This window comes from Dermacentor andersoni, chromosome 2 (assembly GCF_023375885.2).
Source record: "Dermacentor andersoni chromosome 2, qqDerAnde1_hic_scaffold, whole genome shotgun sequence".
Taxonomy (NCBI): domain Eukaryota; kingdom Metazoa; phylum Arthropoda; class Arachnida; order Ixodida; family Ixodidae; genus Dermacentor; species Dermacentor andersoni.
Window position 1 is genome coordinate 142,723,303 of NC_092815.1, and position 21,074 is coordinate 142,744,376.

The 21,074-nt window shown below is 48.8% G+C and overlaps 1 protein-coding gene across 1 annotated transcript in view; it reads right to left on the reverse strand.

Annotated features, from left to right (window-relative positions):
* LOC126540967 (scoloptoxin SSD14-like) overlaps positions 1-21,074 on the reverse strand; it is a 142,974-nt gene that overhangs the window by 10,401 nt on the left and 111,499 nt on the right. The window contains exons 10-11 of the mRNA XM_072286171.1: positions 16,757-17,038; positions 176-289 (exon numbers count right to left, since the gene is read on the reverse strand). Of these exons, the coding sequence (XP_072142272.1) occupies positions 176-289; positions 16,757-17,038 (396 nt within the window). The remainder of the gene's footprint in view (positions 1-175; positions 290-16,756; positions 17,039-21,074) is intronic.

Consider the following 21,074-nt stretch of genomic DNA (forward strand, 5'->3'; position numbering starts at 1 on the left):
GCAAATGTCCCCGAAGCCAAGGTAGCGCCACCTGGTCCAGGTACATTCCTCTCTTTATAGATCAGCCGCGATAATGCGCTTTATATGACACACATTATATATATATATATATATATATATATATATATATATATATATATATATATATATATATATATTTGAGTGGTGCGCCTACCTGAGGTAACGATTCTTCCACCTCCAGGTCGGCTGGCAGCAATTGGTGGTGAACTCTTGGCTCATCGATGGCTTGCTTGATGTTCTTCCCTTGCCAGAGTGTGCGCATTGCAACCTATTAAGCATAGAAATGAAGCTTATTTTGAAACACATAGGAAGCATGTGTTTTCATATATCATAAATACATAGGTATGTATGTCTCATTTGAGGTTTTCTGATGAATATATTCCGTATCTCTAAATGTATCACAATAAAGCTGTTCAAATAAGACCTTCGCGCGGACCAATAATAACACAGTAAATGAATTACTGCTAAAAGGAAGCTCAAACAACTAATTCAATGGTTTCCCCGAGCGCGCATGGAAATTACGACAAGCATGACCAAATAATGGGTGACGACAATACTTAATGATAAAGGAATTACGACATGTCGAAGCGATACAAACCAGCATGAGCGTAGATCTTAGATACTACAATTCGTTGGAAGAGCGCGTAAGAGCGCTGAAAATATTTTGACGGGCTGAGGAGAGACGTATTATCTTATCTACAAGCACACACTCTACACCCTAAGAAAAATTTGCACCCTTTGAGTCGTGTCTTGCCGCACAACAATAAACGCCATCTGTCTTGTCCGCATTTCGTTTCTTTAACGCTGCGAGCCCGGTACTTCCCAGTAAGGAACGGCATGCGCGTTATCGGCATGACAAAGCATTGCCGACAGGAAAGTGGCAAAGTCTTCGTCGCGGAAGACTTCGATTGTACAGCTGTTCGGAAGAGAATCTGTGATCGGGTAGTTCCCATTCATTGCAATCCGCCGACTCAGGGAAATTGCCAAGGAGATAAAGACAATGCCTAAGGAATGACTCGGATTATAAGTACCTCAGAAGTTGACGGCAGCCTGCTGGGAGTACTGGTAGTTTTTTTTTTTATTTGCGACACTGGCAGGGAGTCAAAGGTAGCAGCTCAATGGCAAACGGGACAATAAGGACCGCGGCCGAAGTAACTGATGTGGATCAATGTTGCAGGTCGGAAAGAGGCGAAGATGACCAACGATAGGAACCTCACGTATCTGTACGTGGACACTACCGCGCAGGTGAGCGGGAGTGACCAGGAACTGGTTAAGCCGCCAGGATGCATGTTGTAACCGTAGAAAACACCATTCTTGAGCACAAACGTACTCAGAAAATCGCGAGATGTCCAAGAAGTGAGGCTGAGGTTCTGCTAGTAAGTTCTACAAGCTATTCTCTGAGCGAGATCACGCAAATACGCTCGCCGCTCTCTGAAAGGTCGCTGAATGGCGCAACAAGCAGTTCTCTTCATGTAACCGGCCGGTCTAGTACACGACTGTGTAGGAGCACCCTCAGAAGCGCAGAACCCACAGAGGGAGTCACCCACTATTATATTTTAAGGAAGACAGCCAGTAGAAGGCGGGGTCGTCAGTGATGAATGTGAATGGCCGGACGAAACTCTGAATGGACGAATCCACTGCCCAAGCGAAATCAAAGCTTTCGCGTTTGGTAGCGGAGTAATTGCGCTTCAAACGTAAAAGAAGACGGCTAGCGTACGCAATAACGTGGTCGCGTCCGTCCTGGCGCTCAGCCAGAACAGCACCGATTCCAAATCCATTGGCATCGGTGTGAACTTCCATTCGAGCGGACAGATCAAAGTCGGCGAGAAGGGGTGGCCAAGTAAACCGCACAGTAAGCTCCGAGAGCGCAGTAGCTTGACGAGAGTTCAAAAAAAAAAAAAAAACAGAGCGGCGCTTTTTTTTCTTATGAAGCTGGGTGAGAGGCCGTGCAACGTCCTCAAAATTGCGCAATAACCTTCGGAAGTGTGAGCAGAGGTGCAGAAAGCTTGGAACATTGTTCATCCAGCGGGGGTATTCTGTAAGAATCCACCTAGTGGACTGTCCATTTCGGCCACTGCTGATTGGCTAGGGCCGCTCCTCTTCTCCTCTCTCGTACTGCTGCATCCAATCAGCAACGGCCGAAATGGACAGTCCACTAGGTGGACTCTTACAGAATAGCCCCCCTGGTCTGCACGCGAAAATTATTGGCGGCGCGAACTTGTCCAGGATCGGGTCGGACATTGTAAAAAAATTACACATTAACACTTAAATATACCATGCATACAAGCTGTTGTCTATTTGACTAAGATATACGCAAGGTAATGTTTAAAATCATTACCTTTCGAAGCAAATTTTCCAAGCGTAGAACAACGTTGCAGGTGTATATACAGAACCCCGCATGTTAGAACACTGTGCATGAGCCTAATTTTATAAAGGCACAGCTAGCATATACGCTATCTTGGAAGGCATCCGTGATTGCTCTGAATGGTCAGTTGATTTTGTCTGCATATCTTATTAGCATTATTGGCAACACATGACAAAGATATAGCTAATGTCTTCAAGCTTCCTACACGTCAATTAAGCTAACATCTCCAAATGAAAGGCAGCTATATAAGCCTGAAACTGTGCTGTTCAAGTTTACTACTAATGTATATAAAAAAAATTGTGACAGAAACCATCGAGGATTATTGTCAAATACACCATCGCTGTATTGGTGAGTAATCAAAGTTTATTTTTTGCAACTATCTAAGTCACCCAGCAATCACGAAAAGCTATATGGACATACCAGGAGACACAAGAAGCAACGATCTTAGTGCCAATCACAGTGCTCAATGATAACATGACACGATATATCATGTTGCACTCACTGCAACCAATTTAAAACCTAGAAATTTATTTAAGGTCAATGACGAATGGTATGGTTTTCTTTTGAGCGTTGCTCGTTTGTTCTTTGGTTGTTTGTGTTACTGCACAGCCACCCAAATAAGTGGTATATTTCTCGAAAGACGATAGTAACAATAAAAAAATTTGATGAACGTGTTTCTTCGTTGTTGTTGGTGGTAATTTAGACTGATACACCCGTGCAAGGACGGTATTTGGATATATTTCGAACATGTCTGACCACCTTAATTAAATTATCGGGTTTTACGTGCCAAAACCAACATATGATTATGAGGCACACGGTTGTGGGGCACTACGGAATAATTTTGACCACCTGGAGTTTTTTAATGTGCACGTAGATCTAAGTCCACGGGTGTTCTTGCATTTCCCCCCTTCGAAATGCGGCTGCGGTGGCCGTGATTTGATCCCGCGACCTCGTGCTCAGCAGCGGCCATCTTTGTTACCTGGTGGTGTGATCTGCGCGGTTAAAAGACGAGTCTTAGTGCAAATTGTTAGTTGTGCAGTTATTGGTCAGCGCTTGTGATGTAGCTTTGTGTTTCTTCTTGTCCTTGTCTCTGTCGCGCCGAGTTTTTATTAAAATTATGTCAGAGCTGGCTAGGGCTACAGGTGTCAGGGGGATCTAAGATAGAGGTCCTTCTGTTGCTTTCATCACCGACCTACCCAAGTACACCATTAAGTAGACAAATAGTCACAGCCTTGTATCATGTGTCTTATTCCTCCAACGTTACGTCCCACTCCTACCAAAAATAAGGGTGCAGTCAGCACATCTTGTTGATTGTAAATTGCACTTTTCAATGTTTCTCAAACGTACTTTAAGGAAATGTGTGTTATCGTAGCCAACTTTCTGACTTACATTTAGAACAGCTAAACTCGTATGAATGTTATAGGGCAAAAAGTCTCAGTTTCACCTGAAAGGCGAAGCATCGATTGCGATAGCAATAAAGGAGACAGCTATACGAAGCAAGGACATTGTAGTTTTATCGGCCACATAGACTTGAAAACATTCGCTAACTGAATTAACAAGCATGGTGTCAGCGCGCACAAGCAAGCATGAACAAATCACAATCGACGAGCGAAGACACTCGCTGTCGAAACGCTGGTGTGAGCAAGTGCGGCAGCAGCAGCAAGCGAAGTACCAACTCGCCCAATTAGCAGTTCTGCTGAAGCGAAGTGAGCTTCGTGTGGTCTATCACTTCAACACAAAAGCGGTGAGAACACAGCGCGCACAAAGGAATGACTAAAATCCCTTGATAATTTTAAGGGGCTTTAGGAATGACCCGCCTGCAGATGCCTTTCAAGATACGGCGCGCGCGACCTCGCGCGGCGGTGCAAAGTAGGCACTTGTTGGCGGAATCAAGACCGCCCCTCCCCACCCCTCTCTTCCATGCTACCTCCCGGCTTTCCTCCATATTTGGTGCGCGACATTGAGCGGCGATCGTCAGTTGCCCTTGCGCCCGGTCGCGAAATGCACAGTTGCTGCCGGAGCACAACGCCCGTCCTCTGCCTCCCCCGCCCTTTCTCCCAGGCCCCCACGGACTTTCGCGCGACGGAAGACGTCGCGTTTGTTCCACGCTTTCTTCCTTCGCGCGCGCCAGATTAAGCCGCGTTCGTGGGCTTCCCTCGCATGCTTTCATTCGCACATACACACACGATGCACGGTGATGGTGTTGTTGCCTTTGGACTTTATGCCGAACATCATGGCGACGCCGACGAAAAGAATGCGTCTGGAGTGTCCATCTGATTGCTGTTGCAATAAAAATTTAAACCTCAGAAGTGTTCCGTTCATACCGCCTGGCCCCTACGATACAAAGCTGGGGTGGAAGGTCGGGAGCGGTCTTTGCCGTATAGAGATCTGATGCTTGACGTTTTGAACCCGTAAAATTTATGACAGGCAATAAAGTTTCACCAGTTAAACGCCCAAATATGGTAGTCGCTGGCCGGCTCGAAGGTCTCAAGTGACAAACCCAGGAAAAACGAGAAGGAAGGGGTTAACCGAGGGGCCCAATTTCTTAAATAATATCATAAGAGGCCAACAAGCAGACACCAAGGACAACACAGGGGAAATTACTTGTAATGAATAATTGAATTAAAGAAATGATGAATTAATGGAAGTGAAAGTGGATGAAAAAACGCCTGCTTCACCTCCGCCGCGGGTCGGCCCGGCATTGCACTGTCTCCGGGATCGGCTCACGTATGGGGAGATTCTTGCTGACGACACGAAAAGTTCCTTGGACGGTAGAGGTATGCAGCTTCGCTGTAAAGGAGAGACGCTACCTGGGCAACGGAGGATGCACATCGCGTCGCAGAAGGCTCTGCTAATCCACCCTCAACCACCCGGAATCTTCCACCATCGGCACGAAATCGTACAACCATCGTCACGGGCAAATCATCAGCTTTTACTTGACACGAATATTTCCGGGCTCGACTCTTTTCTTAGCCCGACACGGCCGTTTGAAATCCCTAAGCGGCGGTCACCACGTTAAGCCTAAATGCGCCACCGCGACAGCGGCACGGCGGACGCGGACGCCGCGTCGGTATCCGACGCGCCCTGGAATGCGGCTCCCAGGGTAGGGGCCCGAGCCGCGGAGATGTCCGCCAGCAATTCCGACCCGGCAGGCCAACTGGACTGCATGGATGCAGACGACTTGGAGCCCGAGCGCGACATCGAGTACTGCGACTACCCGACTGGAGCGGAGCAGCCGACATGCCCAATGATACACATCCTCAGCCACCCGTGCCTCACACTCCATGGTACCGGGTGGTCGACGCTCGCCGACGGAGGGTTGTCGCCGAGGAGTCCTTCAAGACTCCACCCGCCTCATTCGACTCACGCGAACGTCGACACGGACCCGGCTGGCCTCGATTGCCGCGCCTCCCCGCAGGGGGCCACAAGGTGGTTCTCCGAATAAGAGGAGGTATATCACTACAACAAGAAGCGGTCTTACCGCTGCGAGACGCGATACAAACCGCACTCCGAGCCCCGCTGCCTCCGACGGCGCGCATACGAGTACGCAAGGAACAGAACATCGCACTGGTCAGCACCCCGGACCCTGACCTGGCGGAACAGCTTTGCCACATTCAGACGCTCCTTCTCGGCAATAAATCGTATCAAGTCTCTGCGTATGTGGCTTCCCCGGACAACTCCTGCAAGGGGATAATCACAGGTGCCCTACCTATACCTACCGAGGAAGCCATCATGAACGATACGGTCACCTACCCCCATGATATCAACATAATCCAAGCCAGACAGTTCGAAACAAACGGAGCATGCCTCTACACCTTCGAGGGCAGGCGAGTTCCCAGCTACGTGTACTTTCAAGGCGTATAATTTCGATGCAGACCTTTCCGCCCAGTCACCCAAGTGTGCCACTGCTGCCTCCGAACCGGACATCGGCATGACATCTGCCCATACCCACAAGAACGGCGGTGCGGGAACTGTGGCTTGCTTAACCCAGATGAACACGACGAAGCCTACCTTCCACGCTGTCTTACTTGCGGATCCGATGACCATCCCACCATCGACCTGAGTTGCCCGGCTCGTCAGAGGAGACTCGGGCCCGGAGCGGTGAAAGAGCGGCGCCAGCGCCCAAAATGACCCGATATGACTCCACCGAGGCGGAGTACCGAGATATCAACGACAAACCAACAACCTGACGACATTCCTAAGAATGCCTGCAGCCAAGCACCTCACAGCACCGCCCGACCCAAGGAACCGAAAATATCATACCCCGAAAAGAAAACCAAACAAGCACATGTTCAACCCCCAGTACCTCCTGCCATACGGACACCTGCGACACCACTCACGAACCACCCGCCACGCACCCCTGTGCAGTGCGGCACGAGAAGCGGCGCCACGTGGCCGGCACACCCGCAACGAGAGCCCACCTATGCGCCTGGCTCGGCGGCAAGAGGGGGTCTGAAGATTTCATCTGGTTTGGCAACCGGGGGACGCCTGGATCCAGGCCCACAGCTGCAGCAACGGCAGGACCCCTTGGCCGACGCTGGTAAGTCTCTCGTTGAGCAGGCCTCCCCAATACCTCCCCATCCAGCGTCGCCCCATGCACTAGTCCTCTCACAACAGACCTGTGCACAATATTTCCAAACTCCAGAATTCACACAAGGCCTCACGCAACGAGTTCTAAAATTTGTAAGCGACAGCCTCGGGGCTGTCAAAACACAAATGGTTAAGGAACAAGAGCAGGCCCTACAAAGAGTGGAGACCGCGTTTATTCAACGCATCGACAAAATAGAATCTGCAATTAATCACCTCTTCGATTTGCATGCCCAATCATCACCCACCCGTAAGCATAAACAGCCCAAACCTACCACCGCCGCTCACTCCCTTCAGCCCACGGAGGAGGTGACCAGCCCACAGTTGAGGGTTTCGACCCCGTAACGACTCAACATGGCCAACTCCAATAAGCGACAGAATTCGGGTAGAGCGGGCTTAACTCCTACACCCGGAAACCAAACTTTATCTGACCTAATTTTATGGCAATGGAATTGTAGAAGCGTCAAAAAGAAACTCGCCCAATTGGCCGCATACATTCAACTTTTTCCGAAGCCGCCAGATATACTGGCCCTGCAGGAAACAGGGTCCACGTCTCTATCCTTGCAGGGATATCACGTGGCATCCGTAACATCGCGTACCGCTATTCTTATTAATAAAACCCTCCCCTTCATAGACCTAACCCCTACCGGGGGTCCTTAAAAAGGAGGAACCGAGTACACCACTCTCGAGATTATCCCGTCCAACCCCACATCGGGAAAAGGACTGTAGGTTGTCAACATATACAGTCCCGCTAAAGATAAGGGCACAAGGATACCGGAAATTTTTGCTCAAACACGCTATACACATCGAATCATAGTGGGCGACTTTAACGCCCGCCATACGGCATGGGGTTATATAAATAACACGCCGAAGGGCAACCTTATACATAACTCTATGATGCACCACGCACTTACTTTAATCACAGATCCCACTATATCAACGAGAATGGGCACCAGTACGGCAAGAGACACCACGCCAGACCTCACGATGACAAGCACACATGTGATAGTGAAAGCACACGAGGCCTTGCCGGACACATTAGGCAGCGATCACCACGTCATACAAACAATCCTAACGCAAAATTCCAAAATTTTTCGCCCCGAAATTCAGACCCTCGTTCACGGATAAACTCTGCTCGTACATCGCCATGGAGGATACCACACCGCAGACCTTGGAGTCTTGGACTCAAAAGATACAACATGCCCTCGACAGAGCTGGAAGAAAAATTAAGAACACCAAGAATGCCCCCCAAGTAGACCCCCACCTCCTGCATCTGTGGGAGGCTCGTCGAAGCCTCTCCAAACGATGCAAGCGCCAGAGATTAAACCGCAAACTTCGCCTTCATATCGCTGCAGTCACGGTGGAGGCTGCACAATATGCCACCCAGCTTGCTCAAACAAACTGGGCCAACTTTTGCGGCACACTGAAAGAAACGCTGGGCACAAAACGCACTTGGAGCCTCCTGAGGGCTGTTCTCGATCCCACTTCCACCAAACCCACGCGGACACTACTACTCAAAAGCTGATTTACTTAGAGGAGCAAAAGGGCACGGATATTATGGCACACATCAAAGATCTGTATATTCCACAGCCCATACCTACGCATCCGAACGCAGCCCCTTTAACACCCCCTGATCCAGACGAAAACCTGGATGCAGATGTCACACTGCCGGAGGTGAAACAGGCCCTTGGCTATATTACCGGGACACTGCACCAGGGCCCGACCGGATAATGTACAAAGTCCTCCGAAATTTAGATGACATATCTTAGCAGGAGCTCACGGATCTCTTTAACAAATACTGGCGAAAGGGTACACTACCTGGCGATTGGAAACACGCCCAGATTAATCTAATACCGAAACAGAATAAATCCTTACTGCTTCAGAATTTACGACCTATCTCGCTCACGAGTTATGTAGGCAAACGTTTTGAGCACTTGATTGTCCGGCGACTACAACCGCACTTAGAAGCTAAGCATTTCTTCCTCAACACTAAGTCTGGCTTCCGCCCCAACCTATTGGCGCAGGATGTCCTCTTGCATATTAAAGAGACCTTATTAAATCCCAAACAACGGACAGCCCGCACCAGAGCCATCCTAGCATTAGACATACAAAAGGCCTTTGACAACGTAGGACACGACCACATCCTCAGGACCCTTGCCACCACAGGTTGCGGCCGTAGGATCTGGCATTATGTCAAAGCTTTTTGGAAAATCGTACCACTGAGGTTAGATTAGGTCCACTCACATCGGCCGCCTTTGCCCTCCCAAACAGGGGCACACCCCAGGGAGCAGTCCTATAACCACTATTATTTAACGTAGCCATGGCCCCACTCGCCAGAGAGCTCGCAGGTATCACTAAAGTGCACCACGCTTTCTATGCTGATGATATGACTCTATGGGTGTCACAAGGCTCCATTGGGGAGGCCCAAGATGTCCTACAAACAGCTATCAACTTTATCGAACGGCATGTTCGCATAATGGGGCTCTTCTGCTCGCCAGAAAAGTCCGAATTGCTCAATATTAAACCCCACAAAGGCGACCCAGGCATACACCTGTTCATACACGGTCAACAAGTGCCTCAGGTACATAGAATCAGGATCCTTGGTCTGCACATACAATCTAACCTAGATGCAGGTTTTACACTGAACCTCCTCGATAAACAAATAAAACAAATCTCAGGACTGGTTCGCCGGATTGCGTCACGCAATCACGGCCTGTCTGAAAAGGACACCATGCAAATGATTGAAGCTTTAGTGGTCAGTCGCCTTGCCTACCACCTCCCGTATCACCACCTCACTCAAAAACAAATGGATCAGGCTAATCGTCTAATCAGGCGGGCGGTTAAGACCGCACTGAGGCTGCCGATGCGCGCTAGCACTACCCACCTCCTACAGACTGGTCTCTATAATACCATCCAGGAAATCATGGAGGCACAGAGGAGTAATCAGCTTCTACGCCTCACCCGAACACCCACTGGGCGACACCTACTGCGAACTCTGGGGTGTGAGCCAAGCGGCACGATCCCGATAGAAGAGCCGTGGTTCCCCATTCCTGTAAGACTCGCAGCTAACATGCAACTCAAACCGTTGCCACGAAACATGAATTCGCACCTCTATCCGGGTCGACGTAAGGCGCGGGCTCATTACTACACCCGACGCTACCAAGATCGCGAAGACGTCCTTTATGTCGACGCCGCGGTCGGTCCACTCAAAGGAACGGTCACGGCCGCTGCCATGACGGAGGACGGACGCATTACCATCTCTGCCTCGATTAAAACAGCGCGCACCGATGTGGCTGAGGGGGTCGCATTAGCCCTAGCAGTGGCGCATGCGGCTGCGGATTCTACCATTACAGAAATCTGCACCGATTCCCAAAGTGCATACCGTTACTTCCTTCAAGGCGTAGCACCTAAGACAGTCACACACATTTTGCAAAATATTCCTTCGCTTCACCACCAGGCGACTATCACGTGGGTACCTGGGCATGAGTGTGTCCCCGGAAACGAGTGCGTTAATGCGCATGTCCGAGGTCTTTCCCTCCGGACCCTGGACGACCACTCACCAAACCCCATGGAAAAGCCAGGAGAGGGGATCTGCACCTACCACCAGATTACCACGTATTACATGGATGGCAGACGAGACTTACCTCCCCCTCACCATTCCCTTACTGCCCACCAGAGTTCAATCTGGCGCCAGATCCAGACCAAAGCATTTATTTCTCCCTATCTGGCACATTTATTTCACCCTGGTCTCCATAATCCACAATGTACCACCTGCCAAACGCCCCGGGCAGATCTTTTCCACTGTCTGTGGACCTGCCCCACGCCCATGGCGGTAAAGCCTATTCCCAACCCTTCCTTTTCCTCGTGGGAGGCCGCTCTTCGGGCCACTTGCTCGGATGACCAGCTCTGGCTGGTGGACCGTGCTTGCCTAGAGATGTCGGCCAGGGCGCTCCCGGACGTCTACGAGCCCAACCACATTCAAAAGATGCAATAAAGGTTCATCCATCCATCCTTCGCTGTAAAACAACTTGCCGCAGGTGGGGGAGGATCCCACGTCTTCGCATTACGCGTGCGATGTTCTATCCAATAGAATTGGTAGAGCATCGCATGCGTAATGCGAAGACGTGGCAACGTTCCCCACCTGCGGCAAGTTGCTTTTTCATCCACTTTCACTTCCAATAATATAGCATTTCTTTATTTCAATTATTAGGTGCAAGTAATTTCCCCTGTGTTGTCCTTGTTGTCCTTGTTCGTAGGCCTCTTCTGACACACAGGAAAAAGTATTTGCGAGCATAGTTCAATTTAACCACATCAAGATTGGTTGCATTTTATTTGATAGTTAGGATGATGGGCGGGAATGCAACGTGCGAAAGCAGGACGGTAGCGTTAGGACTTCAAATGTAGTCGCCGTGCGCGATAGGTGGTTCGGGCAAAAGGGCAATATAAGCCACGGCGTGGAAAGGCAGGCGAGCTTAACCAGTTGAACACAGTCGACTCAGCGCAGGATCCAGAGCGTAAGCGTTAGATTTTCACTCGTACATTATCTTTTTCTGAGGACCATTTTTCCCCGCGTAATCATTGTTACAATGTGATCGCGCGGCGCTTCTTGTAATATGGGAATATCGCAGGGAACGTTGCACGACTCCAGCAGAACGGACAATGAGGGCCAAGTGTGCGGACAAGAAATCAAGGCCCAAATTTCTTTCACAGGTTCAGTGCTCCAAGGAACGAAACAAAACAGGAGTACGGTGTCAAGCAACAGTGACCCAAGCAGCCCACATAATATTAGTTGGATATGGCAAATCAGTTCTGCGGAAGCACGCAAGGTGGAACAGCGCTCATGAAAGGCAAAAGTTGTCGTCCGACCTAGTTGGACTTGAACCCGGGACGAACGCCTTTTCGGTGACGCCGCTCTACTGCCTGAACTAACCAGGGGACTGTAGCAGATCATCGCGCGAGGACGAATTAATTGAAAACTTCAAGCACAGAGACACTCAATATGGCCAATCAGTTCTGCGGAAGCCCGCATGGTGGAGCACGGCTCTTGAAGAGTAAATTACATAGAACATTACACAAGAATTACATAAAATTACATAAAAGGAAAAGAATATTCAAGGCCTTCACATAAAAAACTTGGTATAGGCCCATCATCGAGGGGGCGTCATTAGTATTCCGGGTTGTGTTAGCGAGAATGAAAGTACAGGCTTTGAGTTCGAGCATGCAGGCCGTCAGGTCGTTAGTAAGGTCTGTTGACGAAATAATTTGAATGAAGTCTGACCTTGGCCAATGCCTGACTGACACCCATCTGGATTAATGAAATTCTACCTTGGAAATCATCTACGCCATTGACCTATGGAGAAGCTGAAGATGCACCCTTCGATCTCCCAGTTAACGATGCTTAAAGGGAAGCTGAAGATTCTGTCGAATTCAATAAGACGCTCATATACGGATGCGGGAACCTTATAAACCATGAAGGTAAAATTTTGGGGGGGGATATTTCACTTAGGAGCGACGCAATCGTCGGTTAAAATTGCACTGTATCTCCGCCCTCCGTCGAGTGCCGCGCGCTGCTGCTGACGCTGACGATGCGAGCGGAGACCGGAAACGGCGGCGTAGTGACGTCAACACTGGTGTTCCGCTCCTTCGCAGCCTCCGCGACCGTGCCTGACCGGGCTTATTTCTGCGTGCGTGCCGTCCTAATCTGCTTCGCGCGACCCTACATTCCTTTATTTATGTGTATATAGGAGTGGTAGTTGACGTGCGCAGCATCAATTGAACTTGTAGGCCGATCATGCTGGCGTTCTGTGCAGCCTACGCTTGCACGAACACCAGCGGCCGCGACGATGTTCCGATGTTCCATTAGTTCCTGCAAGACAAGAAGCTTTCAGCTAAGTTAGAGGCTGCTGTGAAGCGAAACAACTTCAAGCGCTCAAGATCAAGTGTTGGTGCTCTAACCACTTCCGTGACGATTACTACTGGAGTTTATCAATAATGCGTGCTTTGGGTTCTCCTAAAAAAATAGTTAGCACGCTGAACGGAAGGTGCATGTTTATCGCCCACCCTTGACGCAGGTTTCATCGCCAAGCGCCGCGAATTTTCTATTCGCACGTGTGTTGTGAAACAGCCTGCATGCAGCTACCATAACGCAGTGCAAGCAAAGTTTGCATGTGTTGGAAAGCCTGCTCACGCCAAGACGCTGCACTCCCCCTTCTTTCGCACACATACGAAACCGACCATCTCGCGTAGCCGACGGAATTCGCCGGTTACGAGTAGCGTGCAGATGGCGCGCTGATGAAGGTTCTATACTACGCGTGCTACAACAGCCGGTAAACTTTTCCCGCGTTTAAACTGTCTGTGTGGATTGTCGACAGCTTTGGGGCAGCGCACAAATGCTGAAGATCGCATCACCGCTTACGTTCTACGAGGAGGCATGCAGGAACATAACACTACATTTGTTTGCCCGGAAACGTACTCACTGGAACGCTGAATGCAGCTTAGCAAAAAACATACTCGCCAAAGAACATTTCCAACACAAGGAGATGCTAACACTTCGCCGTCGTTCGCGTGGAAAGCAGCGCTTGCACCAGCATTTTTTGCTTCTTGGAGAGGCCGGCTCTTCGCAATCGGCTCGTACATGTAGTATGTACAAGTATGTAGGTACGTGTAGTATGTACAAGTATAAACCCCTTACAAGTGATCTTGCACGCGAGCGCGACAGCGCTACAAGCGAGGCGATGGCTGTCGCGTTCACTCGTCGTCTGCAAGCCGAACTCCACGCGAGCGACGGCTTTGAGCGACGACTTCCCGGAATGAGGGCAGCAATATACGCGCCGAAACTAGCGTGACGCATGCTTTATCAATTTAAGTTGATGTATATTACTGAAGAAGGAGCATAAAGTATTTCTGAAGGTCTTGCACTAGGTTCTTATTCTTGCAGGTGTAAAATTCAATAGTTTGCTTGTTCCATGCGACAAACAGCAGTATTTGAGTTATGTACATCCAGTTTCGGCTTCGCACAATTGGGTAGTCGCTCATAGCATTTCGGGGCGACGAGCGACGAGTTCTAGATTTCTAGAAACGAGCGATCGAGCGACAACACGGAGCGATTTGTTCAAGCGACGGCCCGTTTTGTCGCTCGAAGCCGTCGCCCGTCACCGTCGCGCGCAAAATCGCTCTCGTAGAGTTTGGACTTAACGCCGAACTCCTCAAGGAAACGCAAGCTCTCGAAAATTTCCATGACCGTCTCAGCAAAACACCAATAAACTACTTTGCACCGTGCTTCGTGTGTAGCGGCAGCAGTCGGTCCGGACGAACCCCATTGTTGACGTCACGAGGCGCCTGACCAATCACAGGCGGAAACAAGGCGCGCGAGCTGGGCGTGTCTGCTGCTGCACTTTTCGTCGAAATAAAATATGTTTGTGCTTTCTTTCACTCAATTTCGATGCGATATTCGAATTCAAAGGGTTGAAAACCACGGCGTACTGCTCTTCACTCATTTTTTCTGGAAAACCTTTCAGCTTCCCTTTAAAAAGACTGTCGTGTGTAATTGACACAAGCGAAGTACAACTGTTCTCAAAGGCGCAAAACTCTTTAAAAACGTTTACACCCTTTGGGCCGTAGCTTGTACCACAACGATAACTGTCATCTGTATTGCCCGCATTTCCTTTCTTGAATGTTGCGAGCCCAGTACTTCCAAGTCAAGAACGACTTGCGTGTTGACAGGAAGGTAGAGGGCGCTTAGTTTTCGAGAAAGAAATGCAAGCAAGGCCGATGATGATTAATTTTTTGGGCCAAGATAAGCCGTCAAAGCGTGTAAACTTTTTTAAAAGTGAATTAGAGTGAAGTATCTCGTCACTTATTCGAGGCGGCGCAATTCAGATATGACATTATGCACTGCCGATAAATGCTTACAAGCGCACGGGTTAAATGCGCGGTTAGCCATTGGAATAAGGACCTGTGCGACCTTTCCCGTTCGGTATCTGTTCATCAGTTTTGCAGCAAAGAGCGGGCACTTCCTGGATGCACGACAGGTACGACTCGGTGCAAATCTCAACGCGCACTGTGAGGTCTTTCTGCGCTGTACGCTGGCAGCCAACAGGCTTGCCGAACTACGGCTCTAGCTTCCCTTTCTACAGGGCCTAGCTGGTGCGCACTTCCTGGGAGCTCTCCAACCAGAACCGTCCCGTATCCTTGAGGCAGAAGACCAGGTTAACTAGCATATAGGAGCCAGGCCCAAACTGTAGTGCAAGTTTACGCGTTCGTTCATCTGAAGCCAGTTTTTAACACCAGCGCTTCCGGCGCTGGAAAAGGTGTCTGTATCTCACCATTGCGCCAGGGTGACGGCAGGCGCGGCGAATAAAGTGTTTGAAGCGTTCTCACTTTCAATGCGCTTTGCAGTGGCAGCCAAAGAGGGACCACTGCGTAACTTCGTCTTGGAGAAAGGCCAACACCATCACCAACAAGTTACAGGAAGAAGAGAGTTATAAAATAAATCTGCAGGTTATTTACAATAGCTCAGTGATATACAAGATAGTGGGGTGAGTCTGCGCGAACCATGCAGTTTGTGTCGTTATCCTAGGCCCTGTCCTTAGTCTCCATGGCAGCAGTAGAGCCACAAAGACCATTCTAGAGGCCAGTCATTCAATTGGCAGTGAACTACATTTCTGCCGCTGCTGCCTTTCCAAATGCGGAGCTGAGCCGTCTTAGGCGCCCTGGCTATGTGTGACAGAGATTCGTTAGGACGGAAGAATGATGCGTGACCCCGGCTTAACAGGTAATAAATGCGGTAGCGTCGAAGACCGAAACCAACCTTCGCTGAGATGCCTAGACGCAGCAGGCAGCCACAAGTGCGTCTTAAAAATGGTACTGTGATCGAATGTGCCTGTGATGGCATTCATATCTATAGAATAACAAGGCCGTGTTCTAAAGGAGCATGATTGTCGTAGCCTCCTGCAGCACGACTTGGGAATAGCTTGCATTATGTCCGTTTCTGTGTTTCATCGCGTATAAGAGTCACGTTTGTAATTTAGGTATGCAAGCTCAGATGGTAGAACACCACCTCTCCTCCCTGGAAAGGCGGCGGTCCCAGGTTGGAATCCTCGACCAGGACAATTTTTCCCTCAACTGTGAAGCTTTCTTTCCGAGAAACCCATAAGAGTTTCCTTTGTATGTATGCGCTACGTTCAGATGCATAGAATTTTTCTTTTTCAATACTTCGTACTTTTTTCTTATGTTCGATGTGTATGTTAAAGTTTGTCATGTGCAGTCTAAAGTCTGCGATCGTCTCGAATTGTTTTATTCATTTTGCGGTTGCTTATTGCACTGCCTAGTTACTCGAGGCAAGCATCCTGTAAAGCTGTTGCTCAGCAGCTTCTTGTGCTCACGATAACATTTTTTGTCTCATCTATATGATCAATATAAATGCTGAACGAAGCGAAGAAGGGAAGTGATCGTTTTGCGCGACCACAGTCACCTTGGAAAGCCTGGCTTATCGTGGAATATACTGGTACGTTAACTGCACCCTGCGTGGATATCGGCCGCACAGCTGCAGCTCGAGCTGCCCAAAAATGCGCGAAATATGTATGAATGCTGTGAGTGGAAGTGGTACCGGTGCGCGCTCAGACGTACTTTCCGGAAAAAGGTGGCCGCTAGGTCATCACTCTTTTCTTCGCTCAGTGCGCTCACAAAAAGCGTTCTTATAGCCAGTCAGGACGATTTACATTTCATCTCGTCACCATCATGTAGCCAGATAACTAACGTGTATTATTATACTTCGCTGCTTACCAAGCCCACGCCGCTGGTGATGCGGTACCCTCCGGAACCACCGACGCACATTACCGGATTTCTGTCCTTGTCCAGGATTATGGTGGGCACCATCGAGGACTGAGGACGTTTGTTTGGCGCGATGAAGTTCACGGGCGAAGGGCCAACGCCGTGAGCGTTGATTTGCCCCGGCGTTGAGAAGTCGTGCATCTGGTCGTTCAGGACGAAGCCAGTGCCAGTGGGCACCACTTGGCTACCGAAACTTGCCGTAGAAAGAAGTAAAAATAATACAAGAAAGCGACGCTTTTACATAGAACCAAGATAGCAGATTCTTTTTTTTTTTTGCACAAGAAGAATATATCATGTGAGTGTGTCCCGGAACATAGCCTTGCAAGCGTGAGTTTCACTGCGACGGATTGTGACAGATTGCTCATTGAAGGCCGTACAACTCTTGATGAACAAGACTTTGAGTTTGACGAATTATTCCTATTATGGCACAGTGAGATTCCTCAAATGAGACCACTCCTGCTCGGATGAACAAACGCACTTTTGAGCTACGCCTTTCTGAAGGCTGCGCGCAAGACTAAACTTAGCTCCCATTGGATCAATCGTTGCGCTACAACGCCGCGATCTATGTGCGCGGTACATGAACGATTGAGTAACGCCTTCTTACCACTACACAACGATATCAAAATAAAGCGTGTGAAGTCTGTTTACTCATTAGAAAGGTTACATATTTAAAGTATTATACAGCTGTTGGGCATCCTATGGTGCAATGTCCATTTGTAAAGAGCCAGTTGTGGTCAGAAAGGGCGAGCGCGAATTGGCATCTTTTTTTTTCTTTTCTGCTGACCGAATCTCTTCTGGACTCTGCGTGCCGACCACGGAGCAGCCACAATCGAGCAAGCGCGAAATTTCTGCAGATAAATTATACAGTTGTAGGTCTTAAGACTCATGATGAGTCCAGGCTGGTGGTGGTGTCTGAATTGTTTGCGTTTGAATTTATGCTGATAGTAAAAGCGCAAAGTCTAGAAATTCATTCTTGTAAAAAAGGAAGCATCATGTACGCCAGCAGACAGATCTGAACAACTGGGCACAGCATGTGTCACCTCGCCACCTGTCGGATGATCGGGAAAAAACTTGCCTTCCCTTGGGCCCATATTAGACAGCTTTTATCGCCATGGCTGTTTCCCATGCGCGATTCCTGCGAAATTAATACGCATATATTTTCTGTCCTGCTTCAAATAGACATCTGTTGAAACTTAGCGCTTGTGTGTCTTGCCTCCTCCGTCCGTCCGTGTCTAGTTCTCGTGCTTTTGCTCTGTCGCAATGTAGCAACAAGCCCAAGAAGCTCTTGTCAGCATTAAGCTACTTTAGGGAAGACAATATTTGTGCGAGTAAAATAGTCCAGTTATTCATCGACGTTCATATTACTGTGCCACGATACATAAGCTGTGTAGATTACGTCCAAAGTCTTGAAGTCCTTTACCAATTCTGTCTCACTAACATACACAACCTCAGCTCTGAGCGTGTTCAAATAACCTACGCATTCCTGCGGAGGACTGTTCATATTATTTTACTCCGAAACTGTTAAACGAACTTACGCAAACTTTTTTCTTGCAACGACCGTGTGTCGTGACGTGATTGGTACGAAATGTCAGTGAACAGCCAGCGAAGCAACCTGCGTCATATTCCTGAAATTTTGCTTTGAAATACAATATCAGTTATTACAAAAGTTACCTTGCGGATAACTCACTCGAATAGACAACTTCATGCGGTGTTTTTGTAGCCAGGTAGCCCGTAACTTTTGTTTGCCATGTCGCGTTTTTACATGCTCAGAGTTTGTACCGCTGCGTCGGTGAAAGGCTGACGGCGTTATCCTGCATCACAGCTTGCGTGGAAGCCTCGAAGCGGCCGTATGACGAGGGCAGCGGTGATGAATGATCCCCAAGAAGAGCCGACAAACAGATCTCTAGCGCTTCCGACGAGGGACGCGCCGTCTCGCTTATACAGCTTAGATGTCTTTGATGCGCCAGTTGCTCAGATTGGCATACGTCTGCGATGGTTCTTTAGCGAAGCGCTATGAAGTCTGTCAACCGGTTTAAACTGGTTCGAACGACTGTACGTTCCGTTCGGGAGCTGAACACATGTCTGAAGTGTAGCCCGAAGCGAGCAGCAAAAAAATTCAGTGGCGATTTAGAGGTAAATGCAAGACATGTGTTTGTATTTCGTCGCACGTCTTTGAGGCCTCCGATCTATGATTTTAACCGTGTTCGCCACATTGCAAAGTCTCAATTATTAACGGGAAAATCAAAGAAGTGCTAAGGAACCCGCATGGGTTCCCTTTGTAGCACTTGCTGCTAACGGGTGGATGTCTGATTTTCCCTTATTAATTACCTATCTCCATCTTTCGGGTTTCCGCAGAACCATTACGTCAAAATTGCAAAGTGTTGTTCAGGACCTTACTCGACGCGCATCCTGCCTCTACGAGGATCAGCTGACGAAGATCGGGAACAGACCGCCCCGTCAGCTGCACTCTTATATAGATAGTTTTAGTGCGCAATCATTATTTGCACCATTACGCGAAAATCCGTCGGCGTGACCGAAGGATGGTGCCGAAAATGGCTGACGGCTCGAAGAGTAAGAACGCGTAAAATATCCTCAGACTTATGCCAAACTTCTCAGGAAGGTCCCGGTAAACAAAGTAACCCAATGTCTCTGAAGAGAAGGTTTGGTACATTTCTGTATTGGGTGGAGATCCAGCCCGGGCGTTCGTGGTGTGAGTCGAGCATGCTTCCCCGGCGCCCCGGCGGCTCCACGGTTCTGGCTGACTAAACCTGTGGCTAGTGCGTACGTTCATGAGCACGTTCACGAAGTTCGTAGGTCTACAAACGGTATAATACTTTCGCATTTCCACGTGTAGGCAGCCTCAAGTACCTGTGCTGAATTATATCTATTAATACTTTAGGGAGCATTTGAGAAAAATAGCCGTTTTGAAATAAAAGTACGGTTGGTTCGGAGGCATGCCATCAGGAGTGGCGACCACTGGGCAACAGGTACTAATTTGCCCCTAATTATCAAAAACGCAATAAGTAACTTTTGAATATGTAATTTCAACGGGCTCATCAATATTTGCAAATAGAAGCGAGTTCTCCGTACAAACCATATCACCTTTTGTATCCGGAAAAATGTGATTACGCGCGGGACTATGGAACGACTAATTTCGGCTATCAGAGTGCGCGAAACGGCCTTTTTGCCGACCGAAACGTAGAAAGTGCATTTGTGGTGTTTTGCAACGTAGATTTCAGAGTGCGGCTATCAGAGTGCGCGAAACGGCCTTTTCGCCGACCGAAAAGTAGAAAATGCACTTGTGGCGCGCGCGCGCGCGCACACACACACGCACGCACGCACACACACACACGCACACACACACACTTCAAAATCTAAAACTGTAACGTAGCGAAAACGAAAAGGTACGGCGGCATTGTATTTGTCGCTAACGCATGCCTGCGCGTGTCAAAAGTCTGCGAACTCCGTGCCTGTGCGCGGCGTGCGGCTTCGTCAAAATAAAGCTGGGGCCGTGATTAGAGCGCCTACATGGTTTAACGTGATGGCGTTAGAGCGTACGTTCGAAGACAAGCGCGCCTGCTTCAAAATATAAATAAATCACAACTTTTTTTACTTAATTATTTCTGGAAAGGCTTCGTTAAATTGGCTTTAATGCGAGCTAGTTTCGTTAATTCACGTTGATTACAACATTCATCCTTACTTGCCGGGGAATGGAAATTCCTTCGTTGTATGGGGAACTTCGTAAAATCGGGTTCCGTCAGATCTAGAATATATATATATTCACACCAAGCCCATACCCCATCCCGTCTCTCCCATACTTCACGGTCATCAAACTTATATCAAGATATAACCGACACGTTGGAATCTGAGAAGTGGGTTTTTCGCTAGCTTCCAGTGAAGACGGTAAACACGGAAGCACCTGCCACGTGACCCACGTGACTGCGCGTGATACTGTCTCTAGGATAGGCCCCTTTTGCTATGGCACAGTATCCAGAGTTGTCGCGCCGACTAGAGCCGGCTCATTATGAAGATAATGTAAACTGCACTTTGCACTCTAAAGCAAATGTGCACCATTTGTGTCGTACCTTGCCACACAACAATAATCGTCATCTGTCTTGCTTGCGTTTTCTTTCTTGAAAACGCTGCGCTCGCTACTTTATTGTCGAGAATGCTCTGTCTTGCTGATAACGCGCATGCCGTTCATCATACAGTTTCTCACTATAACACCTAGAGGGTAATCTGGCGCCACCGTCTATGGGAGTTTCTTAAG